Source organism: Anabrus simplex, chromosome 1 (assembly GCF_040414725.1).
Source record: "Anabrus simplex isolate iqAnaSimp1 chromosome 1, ASM4041472v1, whole genome shotgun sequence".
NCBI lineage: Eukaryota > Metazoa > Arthropoda > Insecta > Orthoptera > Tettigoniidae > Anabrus > Anabrus simplex.
Window position 1 is genome coordinate 361,435,069 of NC_090265.1, and position 19,325 is coordinate 361,454,393.

Sequence of the window (19,325 nt, forward strand, 5' to 3'; positions counted from 1 at the left end):
AATGTAGCCTGTTCTCGACTGCCTGCTGTTTGAACCATCTGCCTGCCACTGACATCTGGTGACGTGCTCACATCAGCTGCTTTTACTACTCAAACCTTCTCGAAATTCTTCCGATCTCCATATGAATAGGACCTCGCCCTGCCTATGGCTAGTTCCTGTTTAGCTGCATATTCGAGTAGATGACTACTTTAGAACAGCTAGTTTCTCTTCTCAACATGATTATCTATCTACATAATATGAGGTGAAAGCTTGAGCTTCAATATATCAAGCCTCTTTCTACTATAGTGAGCAAATGGCAGTCTCCCTTTGCCTACAGTCAAATACAACTGAATTCTAATGCTGTTCAAATTATGTTGTCCAAGGTTGTTGTTAAGTTAGGCTGTTTTATAAAATTTCTTTGTCAAGTACCTACATTTTTCATTTGTCACTTTGGATGCAGAATCAAAAGCTGTCAGGAGAGCTTACATGTGAACAGGCTACTTATAACTAGCCATGGGAAGAACAATCATTCCTTAAATCCACACCAGCAACTTTTAAAGACTGCCCTAAGTTTTGGTTATTGTCATTGCAAAGCGTAGTTTAATGGGAAACTGCAGTTGTTTGAATAGGAAATTGTAGTCAGAGGGAATCAAAGAAATGCAGGGGATGAAAACTGTTTCTCCCGCACTACATCCCTTGAAGGTGGTTGCTTTGATCACGTTGCTATGTGAAGACTTCACATACAGCCTGGTGCCATTACAAAGCTTAGGAGATATCGGATTCCGGAGCAGCATTATAGGAGTTGTAACTTTCAGACTAAGATCATAATGTGGAAACCATGGTGAATTTAAAGTGTGGAGGAACACCACATGGTAGGGGACTATGTTCTCTATCTCCACTATGGAGTCCACAGACTTATACTTTACCATCTTAGTTTTTCCAATAAGCAATCATTGCTGCTTGCTGTGGTGTCATTCTTAGGCATGAGAATAGCTCTTTCCTTAAGCCAATTTGGCCAGCGAGTCAGTGCTGTCCATTAAGATAGGGAATAGAAAAAACTGGACCCCTTCATGGGTACAATACGGTAAGGTACCATTACACCACCAATAGCAATGGGCTCATTTGTTCTCAGACACTCCCGACACTAAAAGCCATACGCCATTTCATTTCAATGGGTTCCATGTCTAACAAATCCTACTATGGTAAAGAAAACGAAAATAGATTCAGCTATGAGAAACAGGAACTACAGTAAAAAGGAGCTGCAGGTAAACAGAAAGGAAAACCTGGTAGAACAACTATAGCATTATGACCAAAATGAGTCTGAACAGGTGGGAAGTATTAAGAATAAAAGAAAAAAATTGTGTATGACAAATATTCGAATATTCATTTTTAAAACTCAAAATTGTGATCAAAATCACACATTGGTAGCCTGATTCAGTTTTTATATGCAAAATAAATTAGCAATTGGATTCATCCCACCTTGTGAGGTGAAGCCAATGAACAATGAAATTGAAATAATGAAAAATAAATGAATTCTCGAATCTACCATCATCAAAGTTTATTCAATCCTTTCTGATCTGCATTTAGGGCAGTTGCCCAAATGGCAGATTACCCATATGTTGTTTATGTAGTTTTTTCTTAAATAATTGCAAAGAATTTGGACATTTATGGTACATCTCCCTTGGTAAATTATTCCAAACCCTAACTCCTCTTTCTATAAATGGATATTTGTCCCACGTTTTCCTCTTGAATTTCAATCTTATCTTCATATTGTGCTCTTTCCTTCCTTTAAAAACACCACTCATACTTATTTCTCTACTAATGTCATTTCACACCATCTCTCCACTGTCAGTTTGGCACATACTGCTTAATAATACCAATATAGTTGGTCTGTTATTGGACATTATAAATTTTCCAGCTAACTCATTCTTGGTTACCAGTGTTTCACCCCAGTGTGCTAATTTGGAAATCAACATCTTTATCACATACCACTTAGTCGAGCAGCTTGTCCCCTTTCTCTCAGTTCTTCCCAGCCCAAACTTTACAATATTTCCGTAACTCTACTCTTTTGTCCAAAACCATCCAGAACAAATAGAGCTGCTTTTCTTTACTCAAGTAATCCTGGTTTGAGTCCCATACACTGGAACCATACTCTAGTTGGGGTCTTACAAGAGACTCATATACCCTCTTCCTTACATCCTTACCACAACCCCTAAATATTGTCATAACCAAGTGCAGAGGTCTGTACCCTTTCTTTACAATCCTGTTTATGTGATAACCGCAATGAAAAACTTCCCTAGATACTTACCTAGATACTTATAGTGATCCCCATAAGGAACTTTCACCCCATCAACACCGTAATTAAAATGAGAGGACTTTTTCTTATTAGTGAAACTTGCAACCTTACTTTTAACCCCATTTATCATCAAACCATTGCCTGCTGTCCATCTCACATCATTGTTGAGGTCTTTTTATAGTTGCTCATGTCTTTTAGCTTATTTATTACTCTACACAGTATAACAGCACCTGCAAAAGGGCTTATCTCTGATTCCAGTTCTTTACTCATATCATTTATATATAAGAAAAAATAAAGGTCCAATAATACCGCATTAAGGAACTTCCCTCTTAACGTTTACAGGATCAGATAATGCTTCACTTACTCTAATTCTCTGACTTCTATTTTCTAAAAATACAGCCATCCATTCAGTCATTCTTTTGTCTAGTCCAAATGCACTCATTTTTGCCATTAGTCCCCCACGATTTACCTTATCAAATGCCTTTGATAGGTCAATCACAATACAGTCCATTTGACCCAAGATATCTGCTATCTTGATATCTTTCCCAAAGCAAACTAACCGGCCTGTACCTTTCGGCTTTATGTTTATCACCCTTTCCTTTATACACAGGGACGACTATAGCAACTCTCCAATTTGGTATAGCTCTTACATGCAAACAGTAATCAAATAAGTACTTCAGATATGGTACTATATCCCAACCCACTATCTTTAGTATATCCCCAGAAATCTTATTAATTCCAGCTGCTTTTCTAGTATTTCAACTTTTGTATCTTATTGTAAATGTCTTTGTTATCGTAGGTAAATTTCAATACTTTGTTAGTATTAGTCACCTTCTCTATCTGGACATCATCCTCGTAACCAACAATCTTTACATACTGCTAACCGAATACTTCTGCCTGTTGTAGATCACACACACACACCCCTTGTTCATTAAGGATTCCTGGAATGCCCTTCTCAAAATCTATTTCTGTCTTAATGTATCTATATATTCTCTTCCGTTTTTCACTAAATTTATACTTGCCATCATATTATACTTAGCTGACTTCTTCACTAGATTCAATTTCCTATTACATTCTTTCAATTTATCCTTACATCCACAACCATTTCTTACATTATTTCATTCCAACCTGCACCTTCTTCTTAGTCTCTTTACTTGTCTATTATAATACAGCAGGTATTTACCATTCGTTACTACCTTTAAAGATACATACCTGCTTTCACATTTCTCAACAATTGCTTTAAATCCATCCCACAGTCTGTTTACATTTTTATTTACCATTTTTCATCGATCATGATTACTTTTTAAACTCCCTCGTGCCTGCTTTATCAGCCATATGGTACTGCCTAATAGTACTACTTTTATGACCTTTTTTCTATCACATTTATTTTTAACTATGACAAAAAACAGCTTTGTGACACTAACACCATCTATTACTTCATTTTCTCTATAGAGCTCATATGGTCTTACCAGCACCACGTCCAGAATTTTCTTTCCAGATTAACTTATTTGCCATTTTTGGGTCATGCTTCCTGTCATTTCCATTTTCTTCCCAACTGACATTTGGTAAATTGATATCACCCTCTACCGTCACAGTCCTTTCTGTATCGTTTCCCACATAGTCCCACATAGCTGGTTATCTTACCAATAATTATGAATCGGTGTCTGTGCCACCCTTTCCATGTCTATGCACTCCAAAAATATTAAGTTGCCTATTATCTTTAGAGATGAGCCTTACATCTAGAATTTCATGTTTGTCACCTTTAATTGTTTTGTAGCTTACAAATTATTCTTTTGCCTGAATGAATACTTGCTCTCCTGCCATTCCTATTCTGTCTCTATGATAAACATTCCAGTTCCATGAGAAAATTTCTGCATCCATTATTTATTTCTCAGCCATGATTTAATTCCTGTTACAATATCTGGTAAATATATATATCTATTAAATTACTTAATTCTTACAAGGCATTCATAAAGTCACCAGACTCAATATTTTCAATTTTTTCTGAAGTTTTTTACACAAACAAATCTAGTGATTACACCCAATAATTCCAGAAACAAGTGAAGAAAAGTCTTTTTTAACCCCAGTGGAAGTATTCTGGAAGTGTTGAAAGTAATACATTTTCAGATATAACAATAACTCATTTCCTGCACATTGCTTTCCCACAGTTCCAGTTCACATGAGATGTTGAAAGTGACCACCGTTTTCTTGCAGGTACAAATTTACATGCTTACACATGTTTTGCAACCCTTTCCTGAAAGTTGCTGGTGTTATTTCTCCAATACATTTAGAAATATCTTCTTTGAGTTCATGTAAGGAATGCAGGTTATCTCTGTATACTCTTTTTATACCACCACAGAAAAAATTCCGGACTGGTTAAATCTGGCAAACGAGGAGGCCACAAATTTCTTGAGTACTCGATCACCAAAGAAAATCTAGCAAGTTCTTGTGCCAAATGCGTTACAGCTTTCTGCAAAGATCTCTCAATGTGCTGCTGAACATCACAAAGGAAAGGGTCAGTACCTAATTAATTTAGGTCTCTCATATCGCTTTCTATCATCCACGGAGCCTGTCTCGAAATCTGCGTACAAGATCATACAAAGAAGTTTTACCTGGTAAGGGTTCATCAGTAAATCAATGTCTCCATTTTTCCACACATCTCCCGTAACTTTTGCACTCAAAATTAGCCTCCAATAAAGCGCCCTGTTGTGCGCATGTAAACTATGTAGTCGCCCACTTGATCTTGTACATCACACTCTAACAACGCAACAGCTGCACTGTTCTGACAAGAGTACAAGTGGTTCTACCATGTCTGATAACATCTCATAACCAAGCTTGCCAACTTATTCTGTCAGATACGTAAGCTACGATTTTTCAAAGTTAGAGTCCAGTCACTTTACGAACATCCTGTATTCCTTTCTTTACCATACTTCTACACTTCGACTCTAACATTTTTATGTCATCCCTATTTGACTTCCAGATCCCTGTATCCTCATCACCACTCCCTAGTCCACCCCATTTCCCTGAATGTACCTCCCTATAACTCTTCTAAACAAACTTCCTTATACGCACCACTGCAATTCAAGTGAAGGCCATCTGAGCACAGATCCCTATCTCTTACCCACCCATTACGATCAAGAAATCTCACTCCCAGTTTCCCACGTACCCCTCCGTAGTCTCATTTAAATCCCCAATCATCTTCCAGTCAGTATCCCTCCTAAACAGTATTCCACTGATAACAATTTCTGCTTCCTTAATCTTTACCCATGCTCCCATGCTGCATTTACCAGATCCCACATATCCCCTGTTATGTTGTTACTCATACCTGCCTGGCTTACGTTGTTGGTACCAAAGTGAAAAACTACCATCTTCTCCTTTCCCTCATCTTTCTCTCCTACTTACCTCAACATCTGCCTTAACCTAATTCTTGGATAACACTCTTCCCTGTTTCCCTTTCCTCCACACACTTTCTCCACATGTCTAACAACAGAATCCCCCATGACCAGAGCCTCAGCCCTACCCATCTCATTTGATCCCATCCCCTCTTGGTCTCCCCTACCTTTCCTGATGACTGCAGAAGCTACTTCCTCCCTCCCTCCCTCCCTCCCATGACCCTCTTCCACCTTTCTTTTCCTATCCTGTACTCTACATTTCCCTTTCCTACGTTTTCCTTTTCTCGTACTTCCACACTCCTCAGCAACATTTCCCTGTTCCTCATCTTCCCTTTGTTGTTCTAACTGCAGTGACTCATACCAGTTTCTCACTGACATCTGTCCTGAATAGAGCCCTGAGCCTGCAATTTCGTTACCCTTACAACATAAGACCATCTGTCTTCTACAACTCCTCCTCTTCTACACTTACCATACTGTATCCTGTAGATTGTTTGAGGGAGGCCTGCCTTCCTTCCTGTCCTCTGAGAGAATCCTAATTATCTCCTTCAAACTCTCCAACCCCTCCCTCGTACTCCTTAATGCCTGGCCACACCCGCAGTTCCTACACCTGCATTCCTTAGCCACTCTTTACAGAATAATGAAAAAATCAAAGATAAAGTAACTTATTCTGTTAAAAAAATCAAAGGAAAGAAGTACTGTCTAGGACAGTATAAAAAGGTCACACAACAATAAAGTAATTAATATACTAACTACGCTAAAATTCTACTTAGATGTATTATATCAAAAGGAATACACAAGAATTACACAATTCTATACTGCAGTTAAGCATATCCTAATTACAACAACAGAATTCTAGTAAGAGCTAGGTTTCTAGACAGATATTTCTCCTACTACACAAATATTTTGCAATAATAAAATATGCATGCTGATTTCTGACTACACTACAGTGATTTTAAACTGTGTTCAAACGTATCCTAATTACAATAGTTTATTACTACAAGCAAACTGAAATGAAAATTGCAATTAAAATTTGAAATTCACAAGAACTGCAAGAACTACTCAAGGATTACACAACAAAGCTCAGTGCGTACACAGATAATTTCAATTTGTATATTAAAAACATGAAACAGAGCACATCTAAAAAAAAAACACACTCAGAAAAAGATTCTTTAAAAACAAGTCCTTGATGAATGTATCTTGGAGATGGTGTCAAGTCCATCAGTCGTAAAACAGTGCATACAAAGACAATCTCTTTAATATTAATGGTACTGTGATTGTTGTGAAAACACTGTTGGCCTTGATTTAATGCACATGACTTGTAGAGCCTTAAACGATATACTTAAAAAGTTGAGTGAGGGGGACATTGGTAAAATAGGTCAAATGGAACAGAAGCGCTGTGTTTGTCACTGTCAATGTGGATCATGTATTTAAGCCAGAAAAGATGTCCGTCCCCCTCCTGTAGCTTTAAGAGAAAATCTCCACATCAACAGACCTTGTCAACTGACAGTCAGTATAAGGTCCGTTAGTGTGGAGGTTTTCCCTTGAAGCTAGTGAAATACTGTATATTCACTTGAATTTCTTTCTTTAAACAAAATTTACAAGGGTACTGTATTATTTAAAGAAATGATTACCTTCGTGATAGGTGGAACCGGCAAATTTCTCTTGAAGAAACTGTGTCTATTTCCTGCACAAATGTAAATGCTGCGGAAGTTACAACTACTAATAATATCCTGTCTTTGTAAGTACCGCATTTACGCAAATGATCCCCGCCCCCGAATAATCCCCGCACCCTAATTTTAGGAAGGCTCATTTTGAAAAAAATGAAATGAACTACATTCCTTCCATCGAAAGACTAACACAGGTGTAAACAAACATTTCATATCACTCCACGAGTTCCACGTGTTCTTTACGCAAATATGAACATGTTAATTTACGGATATAGCTGCTTTGCCTGAAAGTGCCCGACGGCCTTAAAACATTGTGGCTTATCGAACTTTCCTATGACGAAGGGAGGAAATATTTTGCTTCCATCTGTATTGTAATACAGTACAGTGACCCCATCTCCTTTAAAACCGGAAGTCCATCTGGGCTTGGCAGTAAACAGTAAATAAAAATAAATGCAGTTTCGTCGGAATTGGCAATATTGTTCGGCACGTACAACTTGAATATATTTATGAGCCACGCTTTTTCGCCTACTGTCGGCATCGCCAGTCTTCGTGAATTCTGCTTCTCCACACACTGCCTGGATGTGATATTGTGGCGTTCCTTAAAACGACGAATAGAGAACATATGATTTTACTCGAACTTAGCAACTATGAAACACACTATAGACACACTGAAGTGAGTGAAAGTGCGGAAAGCTACCCCTTCACGTTCAAAAAGACGCATTCTATTGTGACACGGAGACATTTTGTATTTAAATTACTCTGTAAAATACTGTTTTTTAAAATGTAAAGGCAGTTTATAATTACAAGTCTGAATAGTTTTCCATTTAAACATGGTATATGAGGACAGTTTTATTCCATCTGAGGTTACACAAAGCATAACTGTACACTCAAGATCAAAAACTATGTGACCCAGGAGCGTATTGTCAACCTTGATGCACATAAAACCCTCACCCCATTTTCATGCCTCAATTAGTTTTTTTTAAATATGCGTGGATTATTCGCATAAATACGGTATTTTATCAACAAATCTACCAATACTTAAATGAAAAAGTTAATATTATTTCTTCTTCTTCTTAAGGAGTTAAATAGCAATAATTTAAAATTTGTATTGCAATCTAACTTCAGTGAATGGAATATTTTTAACAAGTTCCCAAAATTTGATTGGAATCACCCCAGTTTACGGTACTATTTAACCTTGCTTTTGAGAGATATTCATAAAATTTGGAATTTTCTTAATCTCAAGACATAGTTTACTTATTCTGGAATCTCAGACTCACCTAACCTCTGTGACAATGAGAGTTTTTAAATTTAATCCAACTTTGATTCCAGAAGAGTCGTGCAAAATTTCACTTAATATTTGTTTACTTCTGAACTTACTGGAAACTGAGAGTGAGCACAGAGTCTGGCATGTATTTGCTGAGTGGTATGGTGTAGGTGAAGTTGAAGGCTGTTCGATCCATACATGTACTTGTGGAGCAGAATGTTGGACCAAGAGTCTGATTGATGTACCGACCATGGAGACTCACTGATACCCCATTTTGTTCTAGATCTGAAAAAAGAACTGTAAGATTATTTACACAATATATCTCGTTCATAGAAACACATATTGAGTATGACTCTGAAAATTTAAATCTCTGTTATCAGTCACGTTAATGTCTGGAATTATTACAGTGGAGGTCCTCTTAATTGACCAACCCAGTGAATAATGTAGCTTCCAGTTTCCCTTGGTCATGAGCAAGGAATTTGTTCAAAAGCAAAGAGAATTGTCTGCTATATATGTTATATTTATGAGGAAATGACATGAATTTGCTGTCAAAAAATTACTGGGCACAAATTTTATTTTATTGTTATTATAGTTTTTCAAATTTCTATTTTCAATAGTTTTCTATAGTGAATAAGTGAATTGTCGCCCAAAAATCCAACCCCCTCCGTCCATGCCATGGGCGATTGGCAATGGCATGAAGTAAAGGACTGGTTGTAGAGATGAAGTACAGTGGGGACTTCATGTGCTATTACGGTAACTATGGTAGCTGTGAAGGTCCTACAGGAACCCTAAAAATTTACGGCATGTGGGGCTCTAGTGAAAGGACAACTAGTCAATGGCTCTGAAGGCAGATGAGATTAATGTCTCATGGCTGAATAAGCAGAAGAATCGACATCCACTGCACTGTGATTTGGTTAGCGTAACACCCAAAGGCCAAGGGTGAGCTGCCTGAAAGGAAAGCTCCAGCAAGTCCAGAGGCTGTAAGAAGGCACTGGATTGGCTCATCATAGAGCTAATAACCCGCATGAGTAAGATCACATCATTTAGAGACAATATGAAAGAGACGCTGAACAGATTTCCAGACGATGACCCAACCAGAACAGGATGATGAAAATCAGTACATGGAATGCGAAGTACCAGGGAAAAGACCCAAATTAAGTAAAAACAGGACAAAGTACCAAAGATGGATGGGAAGGCCCAATGCCGGGGGTGGTGGTAGTAGTACCTATTACGGTCTTAGTCTTAGGGGATAAAGGATGTGCCATTCTGGATATCACAGAAGCAATAGGAAGCAAACAATTCCTGAACAGCATTTACATTTCTAAGAATCCTTGCCAAGGCAAGCAGCAGTGTTTTTGCAACCAGCCACCAAAGCCTTTACCCCACCTCTTCTCCTATCAACAAGTGTAGGCTACAGTACAGTACTGTTGTGCATAGTTCTGAATTTTGTGTTCACTGCATGTACATAATGTTGCAGAAAATATATTCTGTAAGTGATAAACTCAAAATAATTGTTGATCATGTGAAAAATGGGGAATCAAATGCTACATGCAATAAGGCAAACTGTTCCAATCAAAACATTTATGCAAGAAGCTTATTGAAATGATTCAAAGCATTTTAACACAATATTCTGTGAACATCATTTGATATCATGAAATATTGGAATCTATACTGTTAATAAAAATGAGATAGTGCCTGTTTGTTTGTTTGTTTGTTTGTTTGTTTGTTTGTTTGTTTGTTTGTTTGTTTGGGATAGGTTCATAAACTATTGGATCGACTGAGTTCAAATTTGGTAAGGATATAGCTGGAAATCCTTAGTTATGCAAGGGATACTTATGATTTTGATATATTTCACTGTTTCAAACTAGTGGGGGAATTTACAAGGGTATGTTCCAGTTTAGGCAAATTTTGCCATACATCAACTAAAATAACGGGTAACCAGTTGGCCCTATCAAAAAATGAAAGTACACCATGTGGCCTTGAAATGAAATTTTCTACAAGAAACATCACGTACATTTTCTTCCTAACTAACAGTTTGCAAGAAAATTAAGTTTTCTTGTGTTTTTGGCTGTGATCCAATAGAAATAATGAAAACAATGGGTAAATATTCGGTCCTGTTTGAAAATGAAGAGCGCTATGTGGCCTTGAAATTATATTTTCTACAAAAAATGTCATATCCATTTTCTTCATACCGTAACTCCAGCAGTGATGGAGAAAATTCATCTTTCTTGTGTTTTTGGCTGTGGTCACCTTCACTAATGAATAGGGTACTAATTTCCTGTAAGTAGGAGTCAACTGAAGCCATATTCATTATCATTTGTTGTTATCGGGTAAATTAATTCGTTTGTTAACAGGCCAGTTGCCATCCTGCAGAAAGCGTTTGGATGTTACAGTTGTATTGTTGAGAGTGCTAAGCATTCTTCTCCATATCTGAGAACTGCTGGTGTTTATTTATTCAACCATTTTCATTATTGTAATTGTATTGTGTTTATATTCAATGTTTTATCTTTTTATCATTGTGTAGGTTTAGGATTCATATTTAGTGGGTTTATAATTCACATCATCATCACTGTAATACATTTATGTTCCGTGTTACTCTCTTTTTAATATTACGTAGGTTTAGTGCTCGTATTTGGTAGGTATAGATTTCACATTTCATTTTACATAGTCTTAGAATTTCATCTCGTATTCAGTTGTTTTTATTATTATATTCTTTACAGTCTCCAGTTTTTCATTTACAGTCAAATCTTTTCTAATTTTTTATTGTGAGACAATGTGCGATGATTATGGGCTCTGAGCTGAGTCCAGCATTGGTGCCACTTACTTGTAGCAGGCTCGTCATGTAATACTTCCTATGCAACCTCCCTTTGTCAACTCATTCTTTTCCAACTCTGATGGTATTACAATATTTGAGGCCTAAAGAAACTTTCATTTCCCTGACTTTCACGGCGCTTCCCTATTCTCTGCAATACCTTAATTTACAAAGACAAATCAAAATAAGTTCAGAATAACAAACCAATAAATTAATTTTTTTTTAAACATGCAACCTATTTTCTTCTCGGTAGCTCCCCTCCCTTGCCCTTCACTACTGCCTCCTCTTAGTAGCAACAGCAGCTCTCGGCAGCTGTCTGCTAGCACTCAGTCGAACATCAATGCGGTCACTTGATACAATGCGGTCACTTGACAGAGTCCACTCAACAAGGCCAAAATAGAAGTGAGTATTTGTTTTATCATACACCCAGTTTGTTTTATTTCTTATTTTTCAATATCTTCTTCTACATTTCTTTAACATACTTATTTTGTTTTTTCTTTCTAATTCTTTCTAGACTTTTTATCAAGTCCCAGAAGATATTTTGCTTAATTTTGCTACTGCCAAATAACATATTCAACGTTCTGATTTGATATACTTTTATAACGAAGAAGTACTTGTTAACATTGATGCTTTCATGGTCCGTACTTGTTGACGTGATATGGGCTTTTGGGCTTAAGCGGTATCAAGAAAACGTTTCACAGAGTACTTTGCTCTGCATCTTCAGAAGAAAATTCCGACTGTTCACAAGGGAGACTTCTCCAATGGACCTGATACAATGCAGATACAAGACACTGTACCTCTGACGGTGCTGGCAGTGCTAATAACTTGGACCAGGTTGTCATCTTGCGATCATTATTTACTGGTAACCCGCAGTACATGCACGAGCTTGATCAAGATGCATTAGCATACATCAGATATTATGGACAGCCAGACCTGTTCATAATGATGACTTGCAATCCCAAGTGGACAGAAATTTAGTCAGAGTTGCTTGCAGGCCCAAACCCCACTGATCGGCATGACATCATAGCCCAAGTGTTCCAACAAGAAGTGTTAAATTTATAGCTGTTTTGACAATGGGTGAAATTTTTTGTACATTCCAATTTCTGGATGCATGTGACAGAATGGCAAAAAAATACAGGCTTCACTATATACTTGCCTTAATTTGGCTTTCAGTCGAAATTTGTTCCAACCATATTGATGCCAAAATAACAAACCAAAGCTCTCATCAAAGAGACTCAGAAAGTTAAAAGAGTTACCTTTTGTACAGATGAAGAAGTCTGGCAAACTGTGACTACACAGGTCAGATCAATACAGTGCCCACTGGCAACAGACCTGTCGACACTGAAAATTCCTGGATAGTCCCGTACAGCCCACTTCTGTGTAAAATGTTCAATAGCCCTATTAAATGTGGAATATTACAGCTCTTTCAAATCCATTATGTACATCTACAAGTGCATCAACAAGGGCAGTGATGAGGCTGCATTCAGTCTTCATGGAAAAGGTGGTCAAGATAAACAGTGATATGAAGTTCAAATGTACCAATCTGGATGCTACATTAGTAGCAATGAGGGGTTTTGGGGGATACTTGGAGTCCCAGTACACAAGAAACATCCTATGGTCACACACTTAAGCGTGCACCTAGAAAATTGCCAAAATGTCTGTTTTAACAGATCCAAAATCCTCCTATCACAACACCAAACCATATTTTAACTTGTGGCAGAATGATCCTTTTACCAGGATGCTTCTATACTGTGAGGTACCACAATCTTATACTGGGAACAAGTCTACATGACAGTTCAAATGCTGTCTTCTCAGAGCACCACTGCGTGACAACCAGACATCAAATACAGCGATGCATTGGGCCGCATATATACTGAGCATCCCAATAATTAGGGCACTTTTGTCTGTGCTTGCTCTTACATAATGTGTGTGACCTCACGTCCTTTCAGGACTTGAACCATAATGTTAGTCCATTTGAAATCTGGTAAAAATCAAATAATATGACATTACAACAATATGGCAAAAATATTTTAAGTTAAATAGCCCATTTGAAAGGTTTCAGCTCAATAACTGAGAAACATTACTGATCGTGACAATCACAACAGTCCACCCAATGGAAATTTGGAAATGTCAAAACCTGGAGCTCTGCATCTTTTCATCTGCAGTCCATTTTTCCACAGGTTTTCAACACATTTCCATTGCCTCAGTAACGGGTATTACCAGCTCTGACCACTATTACAGCTGTGATTCGATCAGGCATGTTCAGGATGCAATCTCAAATGTTCTCATCTGGTATGAGCTCCCATTCTTCCTCGAGTGCAGCCCGAAGTTGAACCACTGTGTCAGGGGAACGACTCCTGGCACGTCTCCCAAGCATATCACAGACTTGCTGTACCGGATTTAGGTCAGGACTACGAGTAGGCCACATCATGCGCTCAATTCTGACTTCATCCAGGAACTCACGTTCACAAATGGCAACATGTGGGCGAACATTGTCATGCATCAGAACAAAGTTCTTGCCAATGACAGGTGCAAAAGGCACCATGTAATCCACTGAAATCTCCTCGATGTATCAGTGGGCTGTCAGACTTCCATTCTCAATGAACACAAGTTCCGTGTATGGATCACTGGTAATCTCAGTGACCTTGCAGAGAAAGTACAGAGTGAATAATGCTCCTCGGACCTTATCCATACTTTCTCCCTTCCACCTGGTATCCTCAAAACAGAATCTGGATTCATCCGCAAACAGCACTAAACTCCACTGCGCCACAGTCCAGATTTGATGGGTGTTGGCAAATTGCATCCGCGAGGCATGGTGCTCACGTGTAAACAGAGGTCCTGTGACGGGCCTCTTGGACTTTAAATCTGCTTCATACAACCTCCTCCTTACTGTCCTTTTGCTGAGATTCGTGCCCCATACTTGCAGCAAATGATTTCTGGCCTCCCTAGCTGTTGTGTTTCGATCACAAAGAACTTGCATTACAAGAAAGTGATCATTGCGCTTCTTCTGTGACCAGAATCAGGCCTCCTGGTATAGATATTAGATACTGTCTTCTCTGTACCTTCTAACAGTTCTGTACATGTTAGAACAAGACGTGCCTATAAGTCTGCCACATAGCGTATACTGTGCCCATCCTCCACTAATGCCACAGCCCTTGCTGCATTTTCAGGTGAAAGAGCCATTACAATCTGACTCAGAAGTGAAACTAACTGTTGTAGACAAGCCGTAATGTCCACAAAAGTATGCAGCATGAGAATTCACAGCAATATACCTTAAGACAGCTGTTTGTGGTTATTCTTGTCCAAAGGCGGGAAACATCAATACTGGTGTTGTGATTATCACAATCAATCATGTTTATCAGTTATTGTGCTGAAACTTCTTGAATGGAGTAATTAACTTATTGCCATCGTATTTAAAACAGTAATCACCATCATTACAGCCACCACTACCTTTTCCTTCATTGTTTTCAACCCTTATTGATTTGTATTGATCATTCACACATTTTCTTGGCTGAGGAAAGAACCACAATTCCAAAATATCATCATCATCATCATCATCATCATCATCATCATCATCATCATTGTTGCCAACTTTAGTTATCTGGAGTCCTTTTGAAGTCATTTTAGTGTCAGCCCCACGGTGCAGGGGTAGCATGCCTGCCTCTTACCTGGAGGACCCGAGTTCGGTTCCCGGCCAGGTCAGGGATTTTTACCTGGTTCTGAGGGCTGGTTCGAGGTCCATCCAGCCAATGTTATTAAAACTGAGGAGCTATCTGATGGTGAGATTGCAGCCCCAATCTAGAAAGCCAAGAATAACAGCCGAGAGGATTCGTTGTGCTGACCACACGACAGCTTGTAATCTGCAGGCCTTCGGGCCGAGCAACGGTCAGTTGATAGGCCAAGATCCTTCAAGGCTGTTGTGCCATGGGATTAAGGGTTTGGTCATAAAATTTAATTTATACAAGGTACCAAATGGATTAACAGTATATTTTGTCTGAAATATGTATGTGTTTCACTTTTTCTTTTGCTGGTGAGTGTACCCTTTTTTTTTTCTTCCATCTGATTAGTATTACTGGAGGATGTTTGCCCAGTTGTACTTCCTCTTAAAACAGTAATCACCATCATTACAACCACCACTTCCTTTTCCTTCATTGTTTTCAACCCTTATTGATTTGTATTGATCATTCACACAGTTTCTTAGCGAGGAAAGAACCACAATTCCAAAATATCATCATCATCATCATCATCATCATCATCATCATCATCATCAGTGTTGCCAACTCTAGTGATCTGGAGTCCTTTTGAAGTCACTTAGCAACAGAATTTAAAAGATAGCAACTTGCAACTTCATCATTTAGATAACATTGAGGCAAATTTTAATTTTTGACTTGATAAATTTGGTGAGCCAAGTAGTCAACACTAGCATTGTACTTCATGTGGTGCAATATATTCATCTATGCATTTTAAAGTAATGGGATCTGAGTGCATGACTCATTCACACATATGAAGTATTAATATAGAGTCCAATAACAAACAAAAAGAAGAAGAATTTGTTAACTACATATATTTACCTGGATTGTCTACACTGTATATATTTTCCTCATCATTCCAGTCATCAGTATCTCTTCTCCTCCTCCTTCTTGCTTTCTTTATATTGTGAGATTTGACCTGAGAACATGAATAAATGAGATAAATTGAAAGAATAAGCAATAGAAAACTTGATAAATTTTAGAATCTACAAGTTATCTTGTAATGGGAAGTTGATGAAGGCATCAATCAACAAAAGATGATGACCTAGCATCAAGCTTCATCAATGAAAGAATAAAAAACAATCATAACGACAGAACAGATTTCACAATTTTATCAACTCCTGCAGAAGTGATAATTAAAGTGTATGATTATTTTACGTTGTTTGGGAAGGCAATCTGTTCTCTTAATGAAATAATACTCAATAGAATGAATATGGATCAATTTTCCAGGCTAGTAAGACATGGTCCTATTGGGTTCCAGACCAAGCTACAGAACTGAAAGGAGGTGGGTACAGCTCTCTCTGAGCCAAATAAATCGCCCATCACTGCTTTACTCTCTGCCAAGCACAATCATCATCACCTGGAACACCAACTGTGATACTGGACACTAGACCTGAGCACCACGCTCAAAGTTGTCTCCCATCCATGGTGGTCCATTCTCAAGGTAGCTCCAGTCCACTGACTGAGCAGTCACCCATCCATGGCCAACCAAATTCCAGGCTATCTGATAACTACTCTGTAAAATAAGAAGCTAGGAACTCAATGGGACCAAGGTCTACAAGCCTGGAAAATTTCTTCTACCTTTACTATTAATACTTGACAGAATGCTCTAGTGATCTACCAACTATTGTAGCACCTTGAGGCACATAACTATGTGGTCAACATGAGTTGTTTCAACACAGGAAACAAACTTACAAACATAAATTTAGGAAGTCCTCATTTCTTGTTTTGGAAATACAGTAAAAACATGCAGCCTGCTCTCTTAATGAAATAATATACTACCCTTCATGTACATCCAATGGAAATTAAAAAAAAATTGAATTCATAAATGTTTCATATACTGTATTGTACCTAATGTATGTTTATTTCAAGACATTAAAATTTTGAATTCGATTATCCAGATTTTTGCTTATCCAAATGATCCCTAGTTACCAGTTAGTCTGGATAATAAAGCTCCTACTGCAGTGTAATATAAAATAAATTCTTGTAAGCAGAGATTTAAAAATCATAGAAGTTATACTCTGTATTTTATTTATGCCTTCCAATCGAGATAGGCTCAAAGGACTCAGTATATCCACAATACAGTAATAATAAACACTAAGTACAATATTAAAAATATAAGAATAAAAATGATACAAGAACATTGTCATATAACATATAGAAGCGTGAATTAAGATGGTAATTCAGAACTCTGAACCCTACCAAACAAACCTATATTTTTTGATATTCATACCAATTAAACCTTACCCTACTCTGTAGTCTTAAAATTAAAAAACAAAAGCAGGTGTTATAACAATAAATATGAGCAGCTAGTAATGCCCTTTTCATACCTTTTAAGATTATGATCAATTACTTATCAGAGACATCTGAGAAATCTATTTTAAATAGGAAATCATTTCAAATTATATTCATGACAAATATTTTTATATGATTATCTTAAGCTGCCATTTCTTTTCTTGTGATTATTTCTTATTCTTTTTTGTTAACATCATGGAATCATGTACTCTATGGTAAAATACTATGATAAAAATTAAGGTGAATTAATTTATCAATGTTTTAAGAGAATAGAGGACAGAATTGAGGACTAAGGATAAGAGGAATAATCACCTCCTTCATTGGAGCTGCATTGCCCATCGTCTCCGATGCCGCTACCTTTCTCCGTTCATTGGGCGAGTGAGCGATGGCTGTCACATGGTGGTGGTGTACAGTATTAGGGCTTGGTCCAGCTACAACAGACATCATATGAGATATTATTCACATTTTATAAGTAGTGAAGGCTCTTACAACTGTAACTTAACTGTAACATTACTTAAGTTTTACCTTCTATGTGTGAATATTTTAAAACAAATGTTCATATTCCAGAACTATCTTTACAGCTGTACACCAACCATCTATGATGACAGATTTGATTATTATGTTATGAAATAAAAATAATGACATCCCCAGTCCCACATTTATCAGTAGAATATACAGTGTGAAATGTAATACGTGGGAAACCAATAAGAAATTGATAGAGGACATAAAAATCAAGCAAAATAGTTTCATATGGACAATTTTGCTTAGTTTCTGAACTATAGTGTTTGCTCATGGTGTACAGGTAAAATCAACAACTTATACGACTTTCTGTCAGAAACTGCTATAAAGGATGCTCAGAATGATCACCATTAGCTCCAATACATACTTCTAAACATTGCATCACTGACTGCCTTACTATTTCCTACATTCCAAGGGTCTACAGTATCTGCTGACATCCATCTGGCAAAGACTTTCCACTTTATGAATAACCCTTGAATACACAATGGCCTTTAAATGATCCCATAAATAAAGATCCAATGAAATGAGGTCAAGAGAACAAACATGTCAGCATATCCATCCCCTTCAACATATCCATTGCTTTGGGAATCGCTGATCGAAGTTCACTGAAGCAGCAAGAGCAAAATGGGACAGTGCCTGACATGTATGAACCACATACAGTGAATTATATTGAGTTGAACCTAGTTTCGACTTTTATTCACCTAATCCAATATAGAAACTAAGTGTACAGACAAAATTTATAATTTTATTATATACACTGCCAGAAAAAGACGTGCAATATCCTCAAGGGCAAGGTAATTTCATTCAAAGCGATGTGACAGGTAGTTCATCATTGCAGGAGAATATGATTACAAATTCCGACCAAATGAAACACACACCAAACAGTCTCATCAATACACAGTGTACCCCCCTCTGGCGGCAATATAGGTGTGTATTCGCACATGTGAACGATCATAAAGGTGCCGAATGGCATCCTGTGATGGATTTTCCCAAGTATCTTGCATCTTTTGATGAAATTTTGACTCTTTCATGAAACCAGAGTAGCTGTGCTTGGCGGTATCTTGGTGTCAGTGGTAGCCTGGCCAAAGGCACATGTGATTGTAATTCTGCTGCAAGCAGACTGTTCCCAATGGTCCTTGGTGACACAGCAGGTGCACCATGTGACTGGGTTTTGTTCCTGGATGATGTTGAGTCAACCACCGCTGCTCACAGAATGCATCAATCTTGACGTGCGCCTGTACTACACGGATGTCCAGAGCCTGGTCTATGGGTATGGGAATTTTCCACAGATCACTGCTGAAAGCAGCAACACACCACCGGTACATTTTGCAATCCATCGATATGTTCATCCA

At 37.8% G+C, this 19,325-nt stretch overlaps 1 protein-coding gene across 1 annotated transcript in view; it reads right to left on the minus strand.

Moving 5' to 3' along the window:
- LOC136867016 (myelin regulatory factor) overlaps positions 1-19,325 on the minus strand; it is a 166,302-nt gene that overhangs the window by 18,954 nt on the left and 128,023 nt on the right. The window contains exons 19-21 of the mRNA XM_068226684.1: positions 17,767-17,885; positions 15,982-16,078; positions 8,712-8,895 (exon numbers count right to left, since the gene is read on the minus strand). Coding sequence (XP_068082785.1) covers positions 8,712-8,895; positions 15,982-16,078; positions 17,767-17,885 — 400 coding nt within the window. The remainder of the gene's footprint in view (positions 1-8,711; positions 8,896-15,981; positions 16,079-17,766; positions 17,886-19,325) is intronic.